General features: G+C 35.5%; 1 protein-coding gene across 1 annotated transcript; it reads right to left on the bottom strand.

The window, feature by feature from the left end:
• Window positions 1-9,743: 9,743 nt before the first annotated feature.
• On the bottom strand, window positions 9,744-12,822 carry LOC104088157 (putative F-box protein At1g49610). The gene is made up of 3 exons (XM_009592795.4): window positions 11,835-12,822; window positions 10,744-10,920; window positions 9,744-10,239 (listed from the first exon to the last, which is right to left on the bottom strand). The coding sequence occupies exons 1-3, from the start codon at window positions 12,738-12,740 to the stop codon at window positions 9,925-9,927; spliced, it is 1,398 nt and encodes a 465-aa protein (XP_009591090.1). The 5' UTR covers window positions 12,741-12,822; the 3' UTR covers window positions 9,744-9,924.
• Window positions 12,823-20,908: the final 8,086 nt, after the last annotated feature.

Raw genomic sequence — 20,908 nt, 5'->3', positions numbered from 1 at the left:
TGGCTTCGCACGGCGCAGTCTAGACAGAGGAGTTATGCCGACCGGAAGGTCTGTGATGTTGCTTACATGGTTGGGGAGAAGGTTCTGCTCAAAATTTCACCAATAAAGGGTGTGTTGAGGTTCGGGAATAAGGGAAGTTGAGCCCTCGGTATATTGGGCCTTTTGAGATACTTAAGAAAATTGGAGAAGTGGCTTATGAACTTGCTTTGCCACCCAGTCTATCAGGTGTTCATCCAGTGTTCCATGTATTCATGCTCCGAAAGTATGTCGGGGATCCGTCTTATATTTTGGATTTCAGTACAGTACAGGTGGACAGTAATTTGACTTATGATGTGGAGCCGGTGGCTATTTTAGACCAACAGGTTCGAAAGTTGAGATCAAAGAACATAGCTTCAGTGAAAGTACAGTGGAGAGGCCAGCCAATCGGAGAAGCTACTTGGGAGACTAATCGGGAGATACAGAGCAAATATCCACACCTATTTGAGACTCCAAGTATAATTCTAAACCCGTTCGAGGACGAACGTTTGTTTAAGAGGGAGAGAATGTAACGACTCGGCCGGTCATTTTGAGTATTACAACCTTGTTCCCCCATTTACTGCTCAATTTATGCCTTACATTTGTTAAGTGACTTGTAGGGGGTAATTGGTTCGGGTCTGATGAGGTTTTGGAATGATTTGGAACACTTAGTTCCACGGTTTAGAATTTAAGTTGAAAAGGTTGACCGGATGTTGGCTTATGTGTAACGACCCCGAAGAATTTTTGCTAAGGATATTAAGGTTTTGTAGTGTCGAGGTAGATCAATTAGTACAAAGGCGAGACGTGGCTCAGACCTTTTGGGTTGAATAATGCACTGGGGAGTGAAGAAAAATTTGTGGCAGAAGAACTCATTTCTGCGGTCCATTATGAAACCGCAGAATCACTCTGCGGACCGCATAATAGCCGCGGAGTGAAGCAGTTGTGAGGCAAGATTTGAGAAAAATCTGCGGTGTATTATGCGATCGTAGAACAGGTCTGCGGGCCGCATAATGGCCGCATAATGACCGCAGACCGGGTCAGTCACGCCCAATTTTGGAGGCCAAATTATGCGGCCGATATGCGGACCGCATACGTGTTATGCGATCGCATAACTGCGTCGGGGCTTCCATTCTTTCTAATTTTTGACCCGACCCAACTTCGATTTATAGCCATTGAAGCTCATTTTTGAGCCAAAATCTGACATTTTTAGAGAGAAGGGAGAAAGTTCTAGAGAGAGGAAGAAACTCAAGTGCTTTGTTCATCAAGATCTTGTTCAAGCTTTGAAATCCAATAAGGAAATATCACAAGATCTTCACCTAAGAGGTAGGGTTATAACCCCTGGTCTTCAATTTCGAGTTTAGGTAAAGTTGGGTGATTAAGAGTATAATTCTTGGGTGTAAGAGTGTTATTTATATGTATCAATAAGGTTTATGGAAAGATTGTTGAGTTCAAATGGGTAAAGATTGTGTTGAAAATGGTAAACATCTTCAAAGACTTTAACTGAAGATTTGAGGGTCGAGTTGATGTCGGAATTTGGTGAAATTTATATGGTTGGACTCATGGTTGGATGAGCATTCATATTTTATAATTTTTGTCGGGTTCTGAGATGTGAGCCCCACAAGCAATTTTTGTAATTTCCTTGTGGAATTAATTACAATAATTGGTATTGACTGAATCGAATTAATTATGGCTAGATACGAGACTTTCGGAGATCAATTCTCGTGGCAAGGGCATAGCGGAATAAAGAATTACACGGTTTGAGGTAAGTAACAGTTCTAAATTTGATCATGAGGGTATGAAACCCCAGATTATGTGTTATGTGATTGGTTTTGAGGTGACACACATGCTAGGTGACGGGCGTGTGGGCGTGCACCGTAGGAATTGTGACTTGGTCAAATTCTATGAGACTGTGCAGTTGAAGTATATGTTGATATCTGTACATTCTCTATGTGTTAAGGAAAATCGATCTGAGACTCGTATTAAAAATCATGCTTAAACATATGTTGTTATTATTGGTACCCACTGGGGTCATTCCTGTGGTTGAATTATATGTTCAAATTGTACTTTCACACTCAATCATGTTTATTCATTTCATATCATATCACAATTTCTGTTGCTATTTATTAAAACATCGTATTATAAATTTTGGGCTAATTATCATGATTTCTGAGAGCCCGAGAGACTGGAGAGGTTGATGATTGAGTGAGGCCGAGGGCCTAATTGTGAGGATATTTATGGATCGGGCTGCACGACGCAACATATTTTTATTGATTTATGCCATGATTGGCTTGATATAGTGCTTGGGCTGAAGGAGCCCCTCCGGAGTCTGTATACCCCCCAGTGAGTGCAGGTACCTATTGAGTGCGAATGCGAGTGCCGAGTGTCGAGTGCTGAGTGACTGTGAGGTTGGAGTGAATGGGAGGACTGAGTGACTGTTACTCTGAGAGGATGCATTTATTTCATTGTTGCTGCATTTTAGCTGTCGTACATGACTGTTTTGGAAAACAATTTCTAAATGACATTTTCTGTTGTTTCAGTCAAAGTTGATATGAAATTATTGTGAAATTTTAAATGTTGAACCTAAGAGCATGCCTACCATTTTATGTTGAAAATTATTGTATTTGGACTTAGCTGTGAAGCTCATCACTACTTTCAGTTCTTATTTATTATTGTTACTTACTGAGTTGGTTGTACTCATACTACATCTTGCACTTCGTGTGCAGATCCAGGTGGTCCCGGACATAGCGGGTGTTGATTCTTTCACACAGTTAATTTTTCGGAGATTCGGAGGTAGCTGCCATGTTTCACAGACCTTGTCTCTCCTTCCCTATCTCCTTATTTACTGTATTTGGTCTTAGACTATTATAGACCGTGTTTTCCAGACTTGTAATGTATAGATGCTCATATACTCAGTGATACCGAGTTTTGGGAATGTGTTTATTTCAAATGTTTGTGGGATTTACTCTTAAACTTAATTATTATGTTTTCAATATTTAAAGGAAATTGTGGGTTATTGATGTTGTCGGCTTGCCTAGTATCGAGATAGGTGCCATCACGACGGGTGAGATTTTGGGTCGTGACAGTATCCGCATTCTTTTTTGCACTTGCCGTTGACGCACATAATCCTTGTTACACACCATTTTAAATGGTTCCGGGGGCCAATAATGTTCAGCACCCACTGGTTGGAGGTGACCACTATAGGTGTGTTACGTATGCAACAATACTATATTCTTTATCAATATACATCGTCGCCGCAAAACCTGTATGTTGAAAGCACTTCATGGCATGTGAGCATGTCAAGTGATAGATCGACTATTTCCCACACGAACATAATCTTCTAGATTCATTGATGGTGTGGTTATTATTACCGCGGTTTTGATGCAGAACAGTGCGAACTTCAAAAATATTTCGCTCGCTGCAATACTGCAAAAATTTATGCCACCGTGCTCGCTTATTATATTTCTCAAATCGTTTCATTAGTTGTGGCATAAATTCAACACCCTTTTTCCATCAATGATGATGCACCTCTGGATCTTTCAACAAACCTCTCCGCCATCCGCTTGAATGACATCCGCACCATGGCAGTGGCAGGCAATCCACGTGCAGACTTCAATATCCCGTTGAAAGACTATGACACGTTTGTAGTCAAAATTCCCCATCTTCTACCTCCATCCTTATGCAAAGTCCACTTGTCAAGCTCATGTCGTATCAACCAACGATAGGTTTTTGGGTCTTTCTGCCTAATCAATTCCATTCACCTCTTGAATTTACACTCTTGGTGATTTGTTGCAGCCATTCACATTAAATCATGTAAGTTCTTGTTCGGATGAGCTCTCTAGAAGTTGGCCTTCAAGTGCCTAACACAGTAACGGTGGTATTTATACGGTTCCTGTCATGCACACAAATTCTATACAAAACTTAAAATACCATTATGCCGATAAGATATTAGACAAATACCTAAACGTTGTCTAACAGTGCTCCTTCAAGTGGTTCAAAAATAATGTCCAAGTCTCTTGGCTTTCATTGACACAAATAGCAAATGCGAGAGGAAATATAATTCTACTAGTATGTACTGCAACGACATTCAACAATTTAATATCATACTTTCCATAGACATGGGTGTCGTCTATAGATATTACCGCCCGACAATGCACAAAACAATCAATGGTTGGTTTAATCCCCAAAACACATATCTAAATATGAATTCTTGTATCTCCACTCAAGCTTCCATTCAACCACAGTCCTAAGGTTAAAGTGTTGTAGTGCAGCCATGTACCTTGGTATAGCGGCAAATGACTTATCCCAGTTACCATAAATATCCCAAACGCACGTTTACTCCCGAAAAATGCCTTTCTTTTGGTAATGGTATATCCATATACCTGGTGGACAGATATTGTACACTTTTTAATCTTATACCTTATGGACGATTCAATGTCTGGAATCAAGACAAGAGAAATCAAGTTAACATTCAAATTAAAATGATTCCCACCGAATGTGTCCATATCACGAGTGTGGGTGCCAATGTATTTCCCCACAATCCATATATTTGTTTTCAACTTTCTCGCACGCAGCATCCATGTACAACCTTGAAACCATCTACTACAAATAACCTTGTATACTTCCGGAGATGACTCATGAACCACGATCTCACGACACTCTTTTATGTTGTACATTCGTACCACCCTGCTTTGGCGTGCTTTATCAGCAAAAAGTATATTTTTAGAGAACACCGTTGGTCTAGATTTATCCCACATTGTTGTCCAAATGTCGTCCATATCCCTTGTCAGGGCATCTACATCCGGCATACTGGGCAACTGATTAAGGTACGGAATCCCCCTTGAATGAAAGGGCACATGTGACTCGTACACTCTTGGGTCTAACGGGAGGTGGAGTCTGCATATATGGAGCATGCTCATTGGTGGCATCAGGTTCATCATGTGCTCCCTCGGCAAATCAGGTTCATCATTCTCATTCTCATCCTCATCACCCTCATCAAGGAAGGGCGTGTCATCTCCAAACTCATCAGCATTATTGTCATAATCACTATCATCTTTCTCACTCTGTGCATCTGTCAGATCCTGATTAAATATATCGTCTTCGGGCAATTGCGTAAGGACAGGACCTTTAAGTTGCTCGTTTTCACTGCACAACCAATTAAATAATGAGTTTTTCAAATTCATCCAAACATTACATATAAATGTTATCACTTAACTTACAAATCATAATCTGTTGATATCCCATGATGCACATTATCCTGTTGTTGATGACTCCCGGATGGACCATCATGATCCAACACACCAAAACTGGGCAAATTCCAACTGTCCGTTGGTTCATAACTTCTAAAATTCATATCTGGTCGGTACCCCCTTTGGAATATATGAGTGTTAATACAAATATAATACATAAAAAAATATAGTAATACAAAAAAAAATTAAAATTTACCACTCGGCTTGTGAATTATGTAAACTCGAGAAAAAATTATGTCCTCGCTCCTCATTCGCCTGTGGAGATAAGTTTAGATTTGGACAAACTCTTTCAAACGGAACCTGTTCGGATAAAACTGCTCCAAAAAAACCATCCGATGATTGAGGGTTATCCCTATTTTGCGGAACCTCAATATTGCGAACGTTTTCAGACTTGACGTACATTTCCAATAATTTTATCACAAGAAGTTCCCGATGTTCATCCGGAGTCCTCAAAAAATATGTCAGAGTTTCATCATCTTCGATATTAAACTCAGCATAACAAGTAACCCCTTACGGAGTAACAGAATACGGATATCTTCCGGTTACTTTAATATTAACCGAACGTTTTCTCACACTCATTTTTTTACATAACAATGAAACCAATCTATCGTACTCCATTGTAAGTTGCAACTTAACAATACACTGTGGGGAGCAACTATAGCGTACTAAGTTATTCTCCACCACAACCTCACCCTCCCAATATAATGCAACCCTAATTTTTTGCTTTTCGGACATTATGACAAAATGCAAAATAAGTTAAGCAAACAAATATTTCGGAAGACCTTGAGGATCCTGAATGGATTTTTACCGAAACAATGAAACTCCTTAAATAAGCAAAAAATCAGTCTGGGGTACAATAATTGAGGGTATAGGGTTTAGTAAAGCCTCAATTATTGGTGGATCATTAAAGTTCAAATCAATTATTAGTGGGTCAGTAAAGTTTAAATATAGCGCATGGGTTGCATGCGCTATACCTTAACGGACAAACGTGTCGTTAAGGTATAGTGCATTCAACATATGCGTTATATATAAATTGGTCATCAGTTGAATTTTTCACCTATTTTTGTGCTTTGAGTCCAAAAAAGCAACACTTTGGTTCCGGACTCTCAAAATACCTCTTGATTACGTATATGGATTATAAACTGATTGATATGAAATCAAGAGGTATTCCCTTGTATGCGTCAAATTACGTCTACATTTGTGCAATGGAGGAATTTTTCAGCCCCACGTTATTTCAGTGAATGAAAATATATGTAGTACATGTTTACCAACAGTAGAAATGGCACTGCTAAACTCTTCAAAATGAGACCTGTACATTTCGTATAGAATGTTGAAGAAGAAAGAGAGAATAGATCTTTTTAATTTGGGTAACTGAAAAGAGACGAAAGAAAATGAAAGATAATATTTTCATTTAGGTAACTGGATAGGAAATCCCTAAATTGTAACCTTATCCAAATGATCAACGTGTATTACGGTTAATTGGCTGGAAACAAAAAAATACGAATTCTAAAAGTAAAATGAGGCTATTTAAGTTTATATCCTAAATGGGCTGCTAGTCCAGCTAATTGTTGTTGAATATTCGGGCAATGTGCCCAGATACCCACTTTTGAGGCACCCGCATTGCATAAAATTTTACAAAGTTTACCCACCAGAATTTGAGTTATATATTTTCAATATAGCTTCAGAATCGGTCCGAAATTCTTTTATCTTTCCAATGCAACTTTAGAAAATAGAATCTTAAGTTATTCCATTTTTCCGACGTTACTTCAGAAAATTTAAATTTTAAATAGTTCTATCTTTTCAATGCAACTTCAAGAATTAGATCTTAAGTTCTGAAACATAAAGTTATTCTTCAAATTCAACAATCCAACACACGATTCAACCCAAATCTACTCTAAATGAGCTCTAATTTGAAACATAACTTTCAAGTATCATAAAGAACAAATCTCAACCATCAAACTGTCAAAACAATAACAAATCTAACAAACATATTTTGCAACTAAGAAGAACAAGAACAAGAAACCATAAGCACAACCTACAATAATGTTTTACAACTAAAACGAATAAGAGGAAATCAAATGGCTCCCGGATACATGGGACGTAAATATAGAAAATAAGCAGAAAGCAATAACGAAACTCTTGAATACACGGGACACGAAAGAAAGTTACAGCGAAGAAAAAGAGAAAGGTATATCAATTGGGGTATTAAAATGACTATAAATTAAATGGGAGTGACCAAATAGGGCGCCTCATGAAATGTTTGCTGAATATTCTCTCGAGGAAGTATATTCTTCTTTAATTTATGCCTTTCAGAAAGGCAAAATGGCCTTCGGACTATCTAAACTTGTACACATTTGTCAACCCAATAAATAAACTAACAAGTTTTTATTTGAACACTTGTACTTGAAAAAATGAATACTAATAAATACCTTCGACCATTGATCATGCTTATGTGATAATCACTTAAATACGTGCAAATCACGATAGAAAGGCGTGTGATTATAACAGTTTTGATTAAGAAAATATTAAAAATGAAAAAAGAAAGCAAATAAAAAGGAGAAACAAAGAAAAAAAATTTGCAAAAGCTGAAAACTCACTCACCCCACGCCCTCCCTTCCCCTCTTTCTTCCTTCGCCCTTTCACTTTGTTGTTGCCCCGATTCCCTTCCCCTCCCACTTTCTTTTCTCGTCTCTCCTCCTACTCCCCCCCCCCCCCCCCACCCACCCTATCATGACCACAATTCAAATAGGAAAAGAAAAATGTTGGTTAGAAAAAAATAAAGAATAAAATATCAATTTTGAGAAAATCATTAATTGAGTGTTGAAGATTGAAAATATTAGAGATGATTATGAATGTTTCTCTAAAATTTCTGTTCAGAAAACATAAAAGGAAGAAGTAGAATTGGGGGATGTTGGTTTCTAAGCTAAAATATCTAAGTATCGGTGATCTCCCATTTAAGATTGTTGGGAATTTTTCTTCTTCTTTTTACTAATTTGTATGGAGATTTTTAAAGATAATTTTGGAAAAGATAATGGAAGACAGTTTTTTTTTACTTATTCATCCGGATTTTGGGGTTTTACTGATTTTGTTCGTGTTTTGTTACTTTTTTTATTGATTTGGGAGTTTTAGAGTAGAGAAGGATGGTGTTTATGGTTGATTTTGAGGCATTTTAGAGTGGATGTGGTGGTATTCAAGATGGATAAAACATATAGTGCAGGTACTACCATGGTGAAGAAGAATAAGAGAAAGGAAAATGTTTTAATTTTTTTTTAATAATTTGGTAAAACGTGATTGGGACCTACATAATACTAAGAATATGATGTGTCAGTAATCATTCGGTCAAGTACACTTGTTAACTTATAAGTTTATTTATTAGATTGGCAAACGGGTACAAGTTTAAGTGGCCCACAGGTCATTTTGCCTTTCAGAAAAGGAAGAAATTCAAAAATAGCCAGATTTACAAGTGATCATTCAAAAATAATCACTTTCAAAAGTAATCGAAATTTAGCCACTTTTCATGTAAAGATAAATTTGAACGAAAACACTGTTCAAAATCCGAAAAATATTCCAATATATTATACTGGAATTTCAGCATAAGTATACTGGAACTCCAACATAATATAATGGAGTTCCAGCATAAGTATACCGGTCCAGTATAATATGCTGGAAGTTCATACACATGTGCTCGAATCTCCAGTATATTATGCTAGAACTTTCCGCGTGTTAGAGTTCCAGCATAATATGCTGGAAGTTCATACACAGGTGCACCGAACTCCAGTATATTATGCTGGACCGGTCTCTATTGCAGCAAAATAGTGACTATTTTTTAATGACTTGGCAAACGCCAACTATTTTTGAATAATCAGTCCAAAAACTGACTAGCCAGTGTTATTTTTACTTCAGAAAATCATGTGAAGTTGTAACTTGTAAGTATTAAGTTTTATCTTCCTTTTTCCTAAAAGAAAGCCTTATCTTCCTTCTTTTTGTGATGTTTTTCTCGTGATTGATCTCTTTTGTAATTGAAAGTGAATTTCAATCTATAGAGAACATGTATAGTAGCAAAAAAGGCTTGTTTAGATTAATATAATCCCTACATTTTGTGGATATTATATTTGATTACTATTTTATTTAAACTTTATATTTTATTGAATTTTAAACGAAAATAAAGATACACATAACTTAACAAAAACTTTCTATGTAGATTCAAATATCTTAAATCTTAATCTTAAAAAACAAAACAAAGAAACAACTGTAAGAGTACTTTCACCGCTCTGCTCTGGCAAAAATGAGCAATGCCAAGGTATCCAGAGATTGGGGGAAAAAAATGAAAATATAGCTCTCATAATCATAGATAGCATCTAATTTATCCAACCATAAACAATAGTCAAAAAAACGAGTTGCACCAGAAAAATATATTATAGTCAATCTTAAGATATGAATTCTAATATAAAACCAGCTAAAATTTTCAATTAGAGTACAAAATGAGGAAAAATGATGAAATACTAGGAAAAATCTTTGAGTATAATTAGTTATATCAGATCACTGACAAGGGTTTCTTAGAAACATCCTTCATCAACATACTGAATTCTATTACCCAAAAAAATATTATACTATGGTACTCTCAAGCTTGCTTAATGTAAAACAAGAAACGAAAAATGAAGAGTTAGTTTTTGAACAAAATCACTGCATTCCTTGAGCGTCTTTGCGCCATTAATAAACTTTCAGCCACAAACTCATCTGATGCATCACGAATCGAGGAGTTCTGGTGTCCAGATCTCCATTCAATAATCATCTCCTCAAGGTTAGCACATACCAAAAGAAGATCGCGCAGGAACAGGACTTCTTGACCAGAACGCATTCCTTCAAAGCAACAAATCCTAATCTTTTTAAGGTGAAGACCACAATCTTTAGAAAGCATAGACAGTTGACACCTTCCTCCAACAGAGTAAACATCATATGCAAGTGGAATAAAGCAAGTCTGCAAATGGAAATTCTGTTAGAGCAAAGATCACCAGTCCATATTAAGAGCACTACGTGGGTTAAGAACAATGACTTCTATTTAAAAAACCCATCCATATATTTTGGCCTAAGGAATAGGGCGGGAGGATATCTGGGTAGTAGGCAAGATAAAATAAAAGAGTCAAGAGGCAGATTCAAGATTTAATCTTAGTGGGTTCAAGGGTTTGAGTTCTTTGAGACTACTAGTTCAATATCTATAATATTCTTAAGGACTTTTCACATAAAGATATTTATGGTATAAGCCAAAAATGGTCTGTCCGATTGAACCCTTATTCAGAACTATAATTCCGCCCCAGCCTGATTATATACTTTCAAAATATTAACTATAACATATACACTGTAAGGAGAGAGCATTTGAAATTTTGAATATATCCGCTACAATTTACCAATTGAATGGATGCATTGCATTATTAAGTGAAAAACAAGGTATGAGAGTAGCAAATGCTTCAGACAGAAAACAAACCTCAAACTCGAAGTAGGGTGGGGCCATATGTATGATTAACATCCGAAGGTTGGATGAACTTTGTAGTATGCGTACAATGCCAGGGAGATACCGCTCCTGGATGGGAGTATGCAGTGTCAAACACTCATAACTGCTCATGGAAAACGGCAAACTTTTCGTAGGCCAAGACGACATAACCTTCAAGATGGATGAAAATAAATCCAATTAGCAACATATCCAACCGTCCAGCAAAAATATAATAGTCTGTTTATATCTCCAAACACAAAAATTAAACAAATAGTAGTATATATCTAACCTTCTGAAATACCAGAATGACCGATTACTAAAGTTTATTATCAAAGAATGTAATGCTACACCGTCCATTTTGCGACACTAGACACTAATAAGCAAATTAGGCAAGCATTGATATATTAATATTCCAAACATCCCAAGTATCAGAAGTCAGGAGACTAAGTACAATATTGCTTGAGACACATGAACCAAATAGTACACTTCCAACATAAAGGATCAATTAGGTTAACTTTGCTAACTGGGAAACCATTACAAGATGGGGGTAAGGCAACAACAACAACAAACCCGGTATAGTCCCACAAGGCGTCCGGGGAAGGTAGATAGTACGCAGACCTTTTTTGATAAGGAAAAAAAAAAAAAAAAGGTCTGCGTACTATCTACCTTCCCCCAGACGCCACTTGTGGGACTATACTGGGTTTGTTGTTGTTGTTGCCTGACCCCCATCTTGTAATGGTTTCCCAATTAGCAAAGTTAACCTAATTGATCCTTTATGTTGGAAGTGTACGCAGACCTTACCCCTACAATGACAGTAGAAGGGCTGTTTCCAATATACCCTCGGCACGAGGAAACTGAGAAAAGAGCAGTAGCAATAAGCGAACAAAAATACCAACTCCTTGATGCAATATGTGCATTAAACAAGCAAAAAGTTTGCAGTATATCCATATTAGAGAATCATTCAATCAAGGAACAAAACACACAGTTAAGCTCAAACTAATCATTTAAAAAAGACAACTTTTTATGCTCCAAGACCAACACTTGCAAATAAAAATTAAAAAAAAATTCAAACAAAAAGCACAAACCTCAATGCACCATGTCCCTAACATAACATCCTTTACATGCCTTAAACTCCCAATCATGCCCACCAACATATCAACATAGTTGACACGCTCCTCATCCTTAGTAAACTGAAAATCAAGCTTAACAGAAACACAACTCATCACATTCTTCAACTGAATATTATTCATTCTTCTAAAACATCCATTTAACTCCAACACCTTAACACAAGGTGCTTCTATTTCCACTACTTCAAAATCCAATAACATACTATTCTTCTTTATTGCTTCCCCATTATACCCGTTCACCACCAATTTACTCACTTTCCCACCTACCAAATCCAAACGCTTAAAACCCCAACAATTATCCAACTCCAACAACTCCAACCACGGGCTCCCAAAAACAACTTTCCTCACCATATCATCACAAAATTCGATCGACCCAATTCTTAATTCCCTCAAAGAATCCCATCTGAAAACCTCAACTTTATCAAACTTACAACCAACCCAATTCACTTTTTCAATATAAGGGTTTGAAAATAATCTCTCAGGCAACTTATACAGATCCTCAGCATCACTGGAGAGAATCAAGTTGAGCTCTTTGACTTTATGGGTGATGGCGAAAAGGACCCAGACAGTAACATCGGATGAGAAACAACGTTTGAAGGGGAAATCAAGGTGGAGTTTTGTTATGCTGCTGTGGTTACAGTGCAAGTTTATAAGTGATTTGTCAACAAAAGAAGCGAATTTTTTTAAGGAGATGAAATCTTTGGGACGGTGAATGAAATTGAGGGAGGTGGAGAAGGACCAGAGAGGTTTCCATTGCTTGCAGAGGAGGGTGGTGCGAACGACATCGTCGAAGGGGAGAAAGGAGAGAATGTGAAGCAGAACTGAGTCCGGCAACGAAGAGAATCGGTCTGAAGCTACACCCATTTTTTTTGGTGTTGGAGTTTGGACTGAAAAAAAGTTTTTGATTTTCTTTTGCTTTTGGGGGTTTTGAGGCTTTTCTTCTTATGAAGGTCAAAGACCACGTTTATATGGGTCGCGTGGCGTGGGGTTCCCGGCGGGGGGGGGGTGGGTTCTTTACTGGGGCGTCGTTTCTTGTTTACTCCTACTTTGTTATCAGGAAATGATTTTTTGTGTGAATTTCAGAAATTGGTTCCCTAATTTTTTTGAAATAAAATTCATACTATATAAAACTATAGTCAACGCAAGATTATTTTGCAGGACTTATAGCCTATTGACAATTGGAATCAAACGAGTTCAAATAGTAGGTGGTGAGAATTCATAGAATTGCCTTCAATTATATGAGTGTTATGAAATAAAGACACTAAAGTAAAGATAAGTATAGAGAGAAACTGATATATTATTCAAACTTCAAACATATGTACATAATGATCTGAATTCTCCTCTATTTATAGAAAAAAGGAAGCTGATGTGTAAGCTGCTACAGCAAGCTGCTTGTAAGTTGTTGTTGCAAGCTGCTGTGTAAGCTGCTTGTAAGCTGCTGCTTTAAGCTGTTGTACCAGATATAGATAATCTTCTACCATGGGTAATATTTATCCATAACGGAGTACCGAAAGGATAAACTTCTTCAGGAGGCTTATTTCCAATAGAGTACTAAATAGATAAACATATTTACGGCGGAGCCTCATATGGATAAGCTTCTTCAGGAAGTTTATTTACAACGGAGTACTAAATGAACATCCATAATATAATATATTTATAATACTCCCTCTTGGATATTTATTAAAAGATAATGTGCCTCATTAAAACCTTACTAGGAAAAAACCCTGTGGGAAAAATTTTAGTGAAGGAAAAAGAGTACACATATTTAGTAATACGCATTGCTAGCTGCCTCATTAAAAACCTTATAAGGAAAACCCTGTGGGAAAAAAATCTTAGTAAGAAAAAAAGAGTACATAGCGTATTTTACTCCCCCTGATGAAAACCTTGTTTCAAATATTTAAGTCTCTGCATTTCAATTTTGTATACCATCTTCTCAAAAGTTGAAGTTGGTAAAGATTTAGTGAATAAATCTGCCGGATTGTCAATTGAACGGATTTGTTGCAAATCAATGTCACCATTTTTCTGAAGATCGTGTGTGTAGAATAATTTTGGTGAAATGTGCTTCGTTCTATCTCCTTTTATAAATTCCCCCTTCAATTGGGCTATGCATGCAGCATTGTCTTCGTATAAAATTGTGGGTCTTTTCTCACATTCCAAACCATATTTTTCTCGAATAAAATGAATTATTGATTTCAACCATACGCATTCCCTAATTGCTTCATGAATAGCTATTATTTCAGCATGATTTGAAGAAGTAGCAACAATAGATTATTTTGTGGAGCGCATAGTACCTCCACATGTAAAACGTACCCGGTTTGAGATCTAGCTTTATGGGGATCAGATAAATAACCCGCATTTGCATAACCAACAAGATCTGCACTATCTTTGTTAGCATAAAACAAACCCATATCAAGAGTTCCCTTTAAATATCGTAATATATGCTTAATCCCGTTTCAATGTCTCCGTGTAGGAGAAGAACTATATTTTGCTAGTAAATTAACAGAAAATGCTATGTCATGCCTTGTAGCATTAGCAAGAAACATTAGTGCACCAATTGCACTGATATAGGGTACTTCGGGACCAAGGAGTTCCTCATCCTCTTCTGGAGGTCGGAATAAATTTTTATTCACTTCAAGTGATCGAACAACCATTGGTGTACTTAATGGGTGCGCTTTGTCTATGTAAAAGCGTTTTAAGACCCTTTCTGTATAGGCAGATTGATGGATAAAGATCTAGTTTGCTAAATGTTCAATTTGCAGACCAAGACAAAGTTTTGTCTTTCCAAGATCTTTCATCTCAAATTCTTTCTTAAGATATTCAATTGCCTTTTGGAGTTCTTCTGAAGTTCCAACAAGATTTATGTCATCAATATAAACAGCAAGTATAACAAATTCTGAAGCCATTTTCTTTATAAAAATACATGGAAAAATGACATCATTTATGTAACCCTCTTTTAGCAAATATTCACTGAGGCGATTGTACCACATGTGCCCAGATTGCTTTAAACCGTACAAAGATCTTTGTAATCTGATTGAGTACATTTCCCGAGATTTTGAATATGCTTCAGGCATTTTAAATCCTTCAGAGATTTTCATGTAAATTTCATTATCAAGTGACCCGTACAGATAGGCTGTAACCACATCCGTTAGATGTATTTCAAGCCTTTCACGTAAGCCTAAACTGATGAGATATCGAAATATTATGGCATCCATAACTGGTGAATATGTTTCTTCATAATCGATTCCAGGTCGTTGTGAGAATCCTTGTGCAACAAGGCGAGCCTTGTATCTTTCAACTTCATTTTTATCATTCTTTTTTCGCACAAAAACCTATTTATGACCAACTGGCTTTATACCAGCAGGTGTTTGGACTACTGGTCCAAAGACCTCTCTTTTAGCAAGTGACTTCAATTCCGATTGAATTGACTCTTGCCATTTTGGCCAATCAGATCTTTGTCGACATTCTTCGATCGATCGGGGTTCAAGATTCTCACTATCTTGCATAACGTTAAGTGCAACATTATATGCAAAAATATTATCCACCGCTATTTTAGATCGATTTAAATTAATCCCATCACCAATAGAACCTATTAAAAGTTCCTCACTCACTTGAGTCTCGGGTTCATTGATTTCTTCAGGAATCTCAGAACTAGTCAGATCTTGTGTCTCTTCAGGAGATCCCTTCATAATATCATTTTGATCATTTGTCGATTTTCTTTTTCTAGGATTTCGATCCTTAGAACCCAAAGGTTTACCATACTTCAGGTGTGCTTTAGGTTTACTAGCTCTCATGCTAGTAGATGGTCCTGCTGGGACATCAATTCGGATAGGCACATTCTCTGTAGGGATATGCGACTTAGTTATCCTTTTCAAATCAGTAAATGCATCTGGCATTTGATTTGCTATATTCTGTAAATGGATGATCTTCTGGACCTCCTGATTACATATATGGGTACGTGGATCAAAGTGAGATAATGATGAAACTTTTCACACAATTTCTCTTTTGATTTTTTTTTCTCTCCCCCTAATTGTGAGAAATTTGTTTCATCAAATCGACAATCTGCAAATCGAGCAGTAAATAAATCTCCCGTCAATGGTTCAAGATAGCGAATAATATAGGGTGATTCAAACCCAATATATTCCCAACCTTCTTTGGGGGCCCATCTTACTGCACTGTGGTGGTGCTACTGGCACATATATAGCACATCCAAAAATTCGTAGATGGACAATATTTAGTTCATGACCAAAAACTAATTATGACGGAGAATATTTATTATAATGTGTTGGTCTGAGACGGATAAGTGATGTTGCATGCAAGATAGCATGGCCCCAAACAGTAGTGGGCAATTTTATTTTCATAAGTAGTGGTCTTGCTATCAATTGCATCCATTTAATAAATGACTCTGGAAGGCCATTTTGAGTATGAACATAAGCTACAGGATGTTCAATTTTTATTCCAACTGATAGACAGTAATTATCAAAAGCTTGAGATGAGAATTTTCCAGCATTATCAAGGCGAATAGCCTTTATAGGATAATCTGGAAATTATGCCCTTAATCGAATTATTGGGCTAATAACTTTGCAAACGCCAGGTTGCGAGATGATAGTAGGCACACAAGAGACCATCTTGAAGATGCATCTATTAAGACCATAAAATATCTAAACAGCTCACTTGGTGGGTGAATAGGTCCACATATATTCCCATGTATACGTTCTAAAAAGGCAGGGGACTCAATGCCAACCTTCATTGGTGATGGTCTAGTGATCATTTTGCCTTGATAACAAGCATCACAAGAAAATTCATCATTTGTAAGAATCTTCAGGTTCTTTAATAGATGCCCACTCGAATTTTCAGTAATTCGTCTCATCATTATTGATCCAGGATGGCCCAAACGGCCATGCCAAAGCACAAAAGTATTTGAATCAGTAAACTTTTGGTTTACGATAGAGTGTGCTTCAATTGTACTAATCTTTGAATAGTATAAGCCAGAAGATAAAGTTGGTAACTTTTCTACAATGCATTTCTGGCCAGAAATATTCTTTGTAATGCAAAGATATTCCACGTTCATTTCATCTATCGTCTCAACATGATACCCATTTCGGCAGATATCCATAAAACTCAACAAGTTTTTTCAGGACTTGGAGGAGAATAATGCATTGTCTATAATAAGTTTTATTCCCTTAGACAGAAATACAGTAGCTCTTCCGGAGCCTTCAATCAAACTTATATTACCAGAAATTGTAGAAACATTTACTTTTTCCTTATGCAAATAAGAAAAGTATTTCTGATCCTTGAATATGGCATGAGTTGTTCCACTATCAATTACACAAATATCTTTATGATTGGTCTTTGATCCAAACATAATTTGAGGATTATCCATATTCTTCAAAATGACATAAACAAAATAAATATGATAGTAAATAGCATAACTTTTATTTATGTACAACAATTACATAACCATACTATCTACTACAAACAACAAAAATTAAAATATTTACATTTCTACAAATTCACAACCGATCACATGACTTGTTTCTCCTTCCGGAAGTGCAAAATAACCAGCTACATCCAAATGCATGAAGCCTAAATTATCTTCAGAAATAAAATTTGCTTCAGCATTTTTCTCTGTCTTCTTCAGGGAGGCTTGATACATCTCAACCAGGTGCTTTGGTGTACGACATGTACGTGACCAGTGCCCTTTTCCTACACATCTATAGCATGCATTTTCTGGCTTTGCTGCTTGCACCGCTTCATGCTTTTGTTCCTTTCTTTTCCAGTGCTGGTGGTGAGGAGGGTTCTTTGGCGCATTGTTATTACCACGATTAGAGTTTCCTCCCCGACCATGGCCATGATCATGACTGGGCCACGTCCTCTTCCATGCTTAGCTTGGAGGAAGTTCGTCTCATTCACTTCAGGGAATGGACAAGAACCAGTAGGTCGGCTTTCATGGTTTTTTATTAATAACCCATTATGTTGCTCGGCTACAAGAAGATGTGAGATAAGTTCAGATTACTTTTTGAATCCCATCTCTCGATATTGCTGCTGCAGGAGCATATTCGAGGCATGAAAAGTGGTGAAAGTTTTCTCCAACATATCATAATCAGTAATATTATCACCACATAGTTTCAATTAGGAAATAATTCTGAACATAGCAGAATTATACTCACTGATAGATTTAAAATCTTGCAGCCTTAGATGAGTCCAATCATAATGTGCCTGTGGAAGAACGACCATCTTCAGGTGGTCATATCTATCTTTCAAATTATTTCACAGTATGACTGGATCTTTAACAGTAAGATATTCCATTTTCAGGCCCTCATCAAGGTGATGGCGTAAGAATATCATTGCTTTGGCACGGTCTTGGTTTGATGCCTGATTTTTATCTTTGATGGTGTCTGCCAGACCCATCGCATCAAGATAAATTTCGGCATCAAGCACCCAAGACATGTAGCTTTTACCCGATATATCCAGGGCTACAAACTCAAGTTTAGAAAGATTTGACAATATTTAGAAAAAGGAAGTTCGTACCTCTGATACTTTCAAAGTATTTTCTCGAGATGGCAGAGTCTTGTGCTGATAACATGTTATGAAATAAAGACAGTAAAGTAAAGACAAGTATAGAGAGAAACTGATATATTATTCAAACTTCAAACTTATGTACATAATGAACTGAATTCTCCTCTATTTATAGAAGAAAGGAAGCTGATGTGTAAGCTGCTACTGCAAGCTGCTTGTAAGTTGTTGCTGTGTAAGCTGCTTGTAAGCTGCTACTTTAAGCTGTTGTGCCAGATATAGATAATCTTCTACCATGGGTAATATTTATCCATAACGGAGTACCGAAAGGATAAGCTTTTTCAGGAGGCTTATTTCCAATGGAGTACTAAATAGATAAACATATTTACGGCGGAGCCTCATATGGATAAGTTTCTTCAGGAAGCTTATTTACGATGGAGTACTAAATGAACATTCGTAATATAATATATTTATAACAAGGAGTCATATGTTGTTATTGTTGTTATTGTGATACCTTATTGTAGTAGATGTGGATTACATTAATATATAATTCTGTACGCATAGATGGACAGTATCTAACTCTGATTTCCCAATCTCATTTTTATTATATACTGAAGAAAAATGAGTTCGACTTGAGAAAAGCCAAAAACAGTAGTTTATAAAATATTCTTAGTGTCTAATTAATTAATCCAAATACTTATTAATTATTAGTTTAAATATGTAACTGCTTATTTATAATATAAATGTTAGGGTATGATGCATATTAGCTACTTTTTATCAGTTAGCCTAAACGAGCTCTAACTAGATGGCTTAATATGTTAACAAAACTTAGTAAATGAAGTTTGAATAGATATAAAATTGTAGTGGTGCTTTTCATTTAAACTAGTTTTAGGATACGCGTTTCACGCGTGTACCCCATACTAATAAATATAATTTTAAAAAATTATATAAATAATAGTTAAATAATATATTTGAGTTATAAAAGAAAAAAGAAAAAAAAGTGTAAGTTCTTGAAAGTAGTGAATGTTAATCCCACTTAGCGGACTTAATAAAGAAAGAAATCCTTCTCCACATAAATTCTAAGATGCCTTATTGTAATTTCTAAAAACTTCTATGTGAATATCTTATGAAATTTTATTGTTATTTGTGACATAATACTAAAATAAATATCTATGCATACATACTTTTATCAAATTCTTTAAATATGTATTTAATAATACCTATTTAAAAGTTAAATCTTTATCTCTTTAAAGATTTGCGAATGAAGAGATTGCCCTATAGTTTAAGAACATTTTTAACGATGGTGTATAATATAAAATGACTTATGTCGAGTTGATATTTTACAACAAATAACTTATTAATATATATAAAAAAGATATAGATTTTTTTGAATGAATGGAAAATAAAGAAAATAATTAATAAACGCTCATTTAGAATACGGCAAAAAATTATACGTAGATTATAATGTAGTGATTAAATAATATCAAAAAATTTAATTGGATATAAATTATTTTGGTAGATGTTTGAGTCATTGGATTAAAATAGAATATACGGAGTATAATATAAATATTTGTTTGATTTTATCATATATAAACTTGAATAAATTTTTGTTTTTAATTTTAACCTTAGACTTTTTAAATAATTTAGGCGAAAAACTTTGGAGGAGAATATTTTGGTCATTTTTTTATATTTTTCTGAGGATACATAGCTAATCTCTTTATTATTATCCCACATTAAATATAAAATCAAAATAGTACCAAATTATGGTATAACTATTTTCGTAATTTATTATGCCGAAAATATAAATTCAACCAAACATGAAATTGATTAATCTCACATTCTATCTCAAGATTATTATCCTTCAATATTATTCACGTGAAATTATTTTTACATTATTTACAATTTTCTTATTTATTTTTTAAATGGTTAAGAGTAGTTTCAAGTACTAAACATATAATCGATGAAGAGAAAATACTTAGTGATTTAATTTGTTCATTTACTATAATTCCAAACATTATGAAAGAAACGACGAAGAGAAAATATATTATGGATGGAGGTCAAATATTAAATATATGAAAGTGCCGATAATGACTTCGAAGTTATTTATTGTTGAAAACTAAAAAGTTTCTGTCCAATACAATTTTGAAGATGTTATGTAATATGATTGGTTTACTTTGTTGGAATTTTTTTATATGTTTATTACTTATTTGCATAATATATTTTTTATTCCTAAATAATAGGGCTTCCTACATATATAGTTCAAATGTGGAACAATTTAATAAGTAAAATTTTAATTTAAAGTCCTAAATATTAGGAATGTAAATTAAATTATAATTTTATCCAATGTAATATCGATTTTTAAAGGGTAAAAAAGGCGAACGACATTTCGCTAAGGACTTTCGTGCTTTTAATATAGTACTAGTTTTTCGGCACGTGCATTGCACGTGCATATCTAGTTATGTACTATATCATTTTGTAGAATAAATATCAATATTAATAAAATTAAGCTTTAAATACAT

This window comes from Nicotiana tomentosiformis, chromosome 2 (genome assembly GCF_000390325.3).
Source record: "Nicotiana tomentosiformis chromosome 2, ASM39032v3, whole genome shotgun sequence".
Taxonomy (NCBI): domain Eukaryota; kingdom Viridiplantae; phylum Streptophyta; class Magnoliopsida; order Solanales; family Solanaceae; genus Nicotiana; species Nicotiana tomentosiformis.
This window is presented reverse-complemented; position numbering and strand designations above follow the sequence as displayed.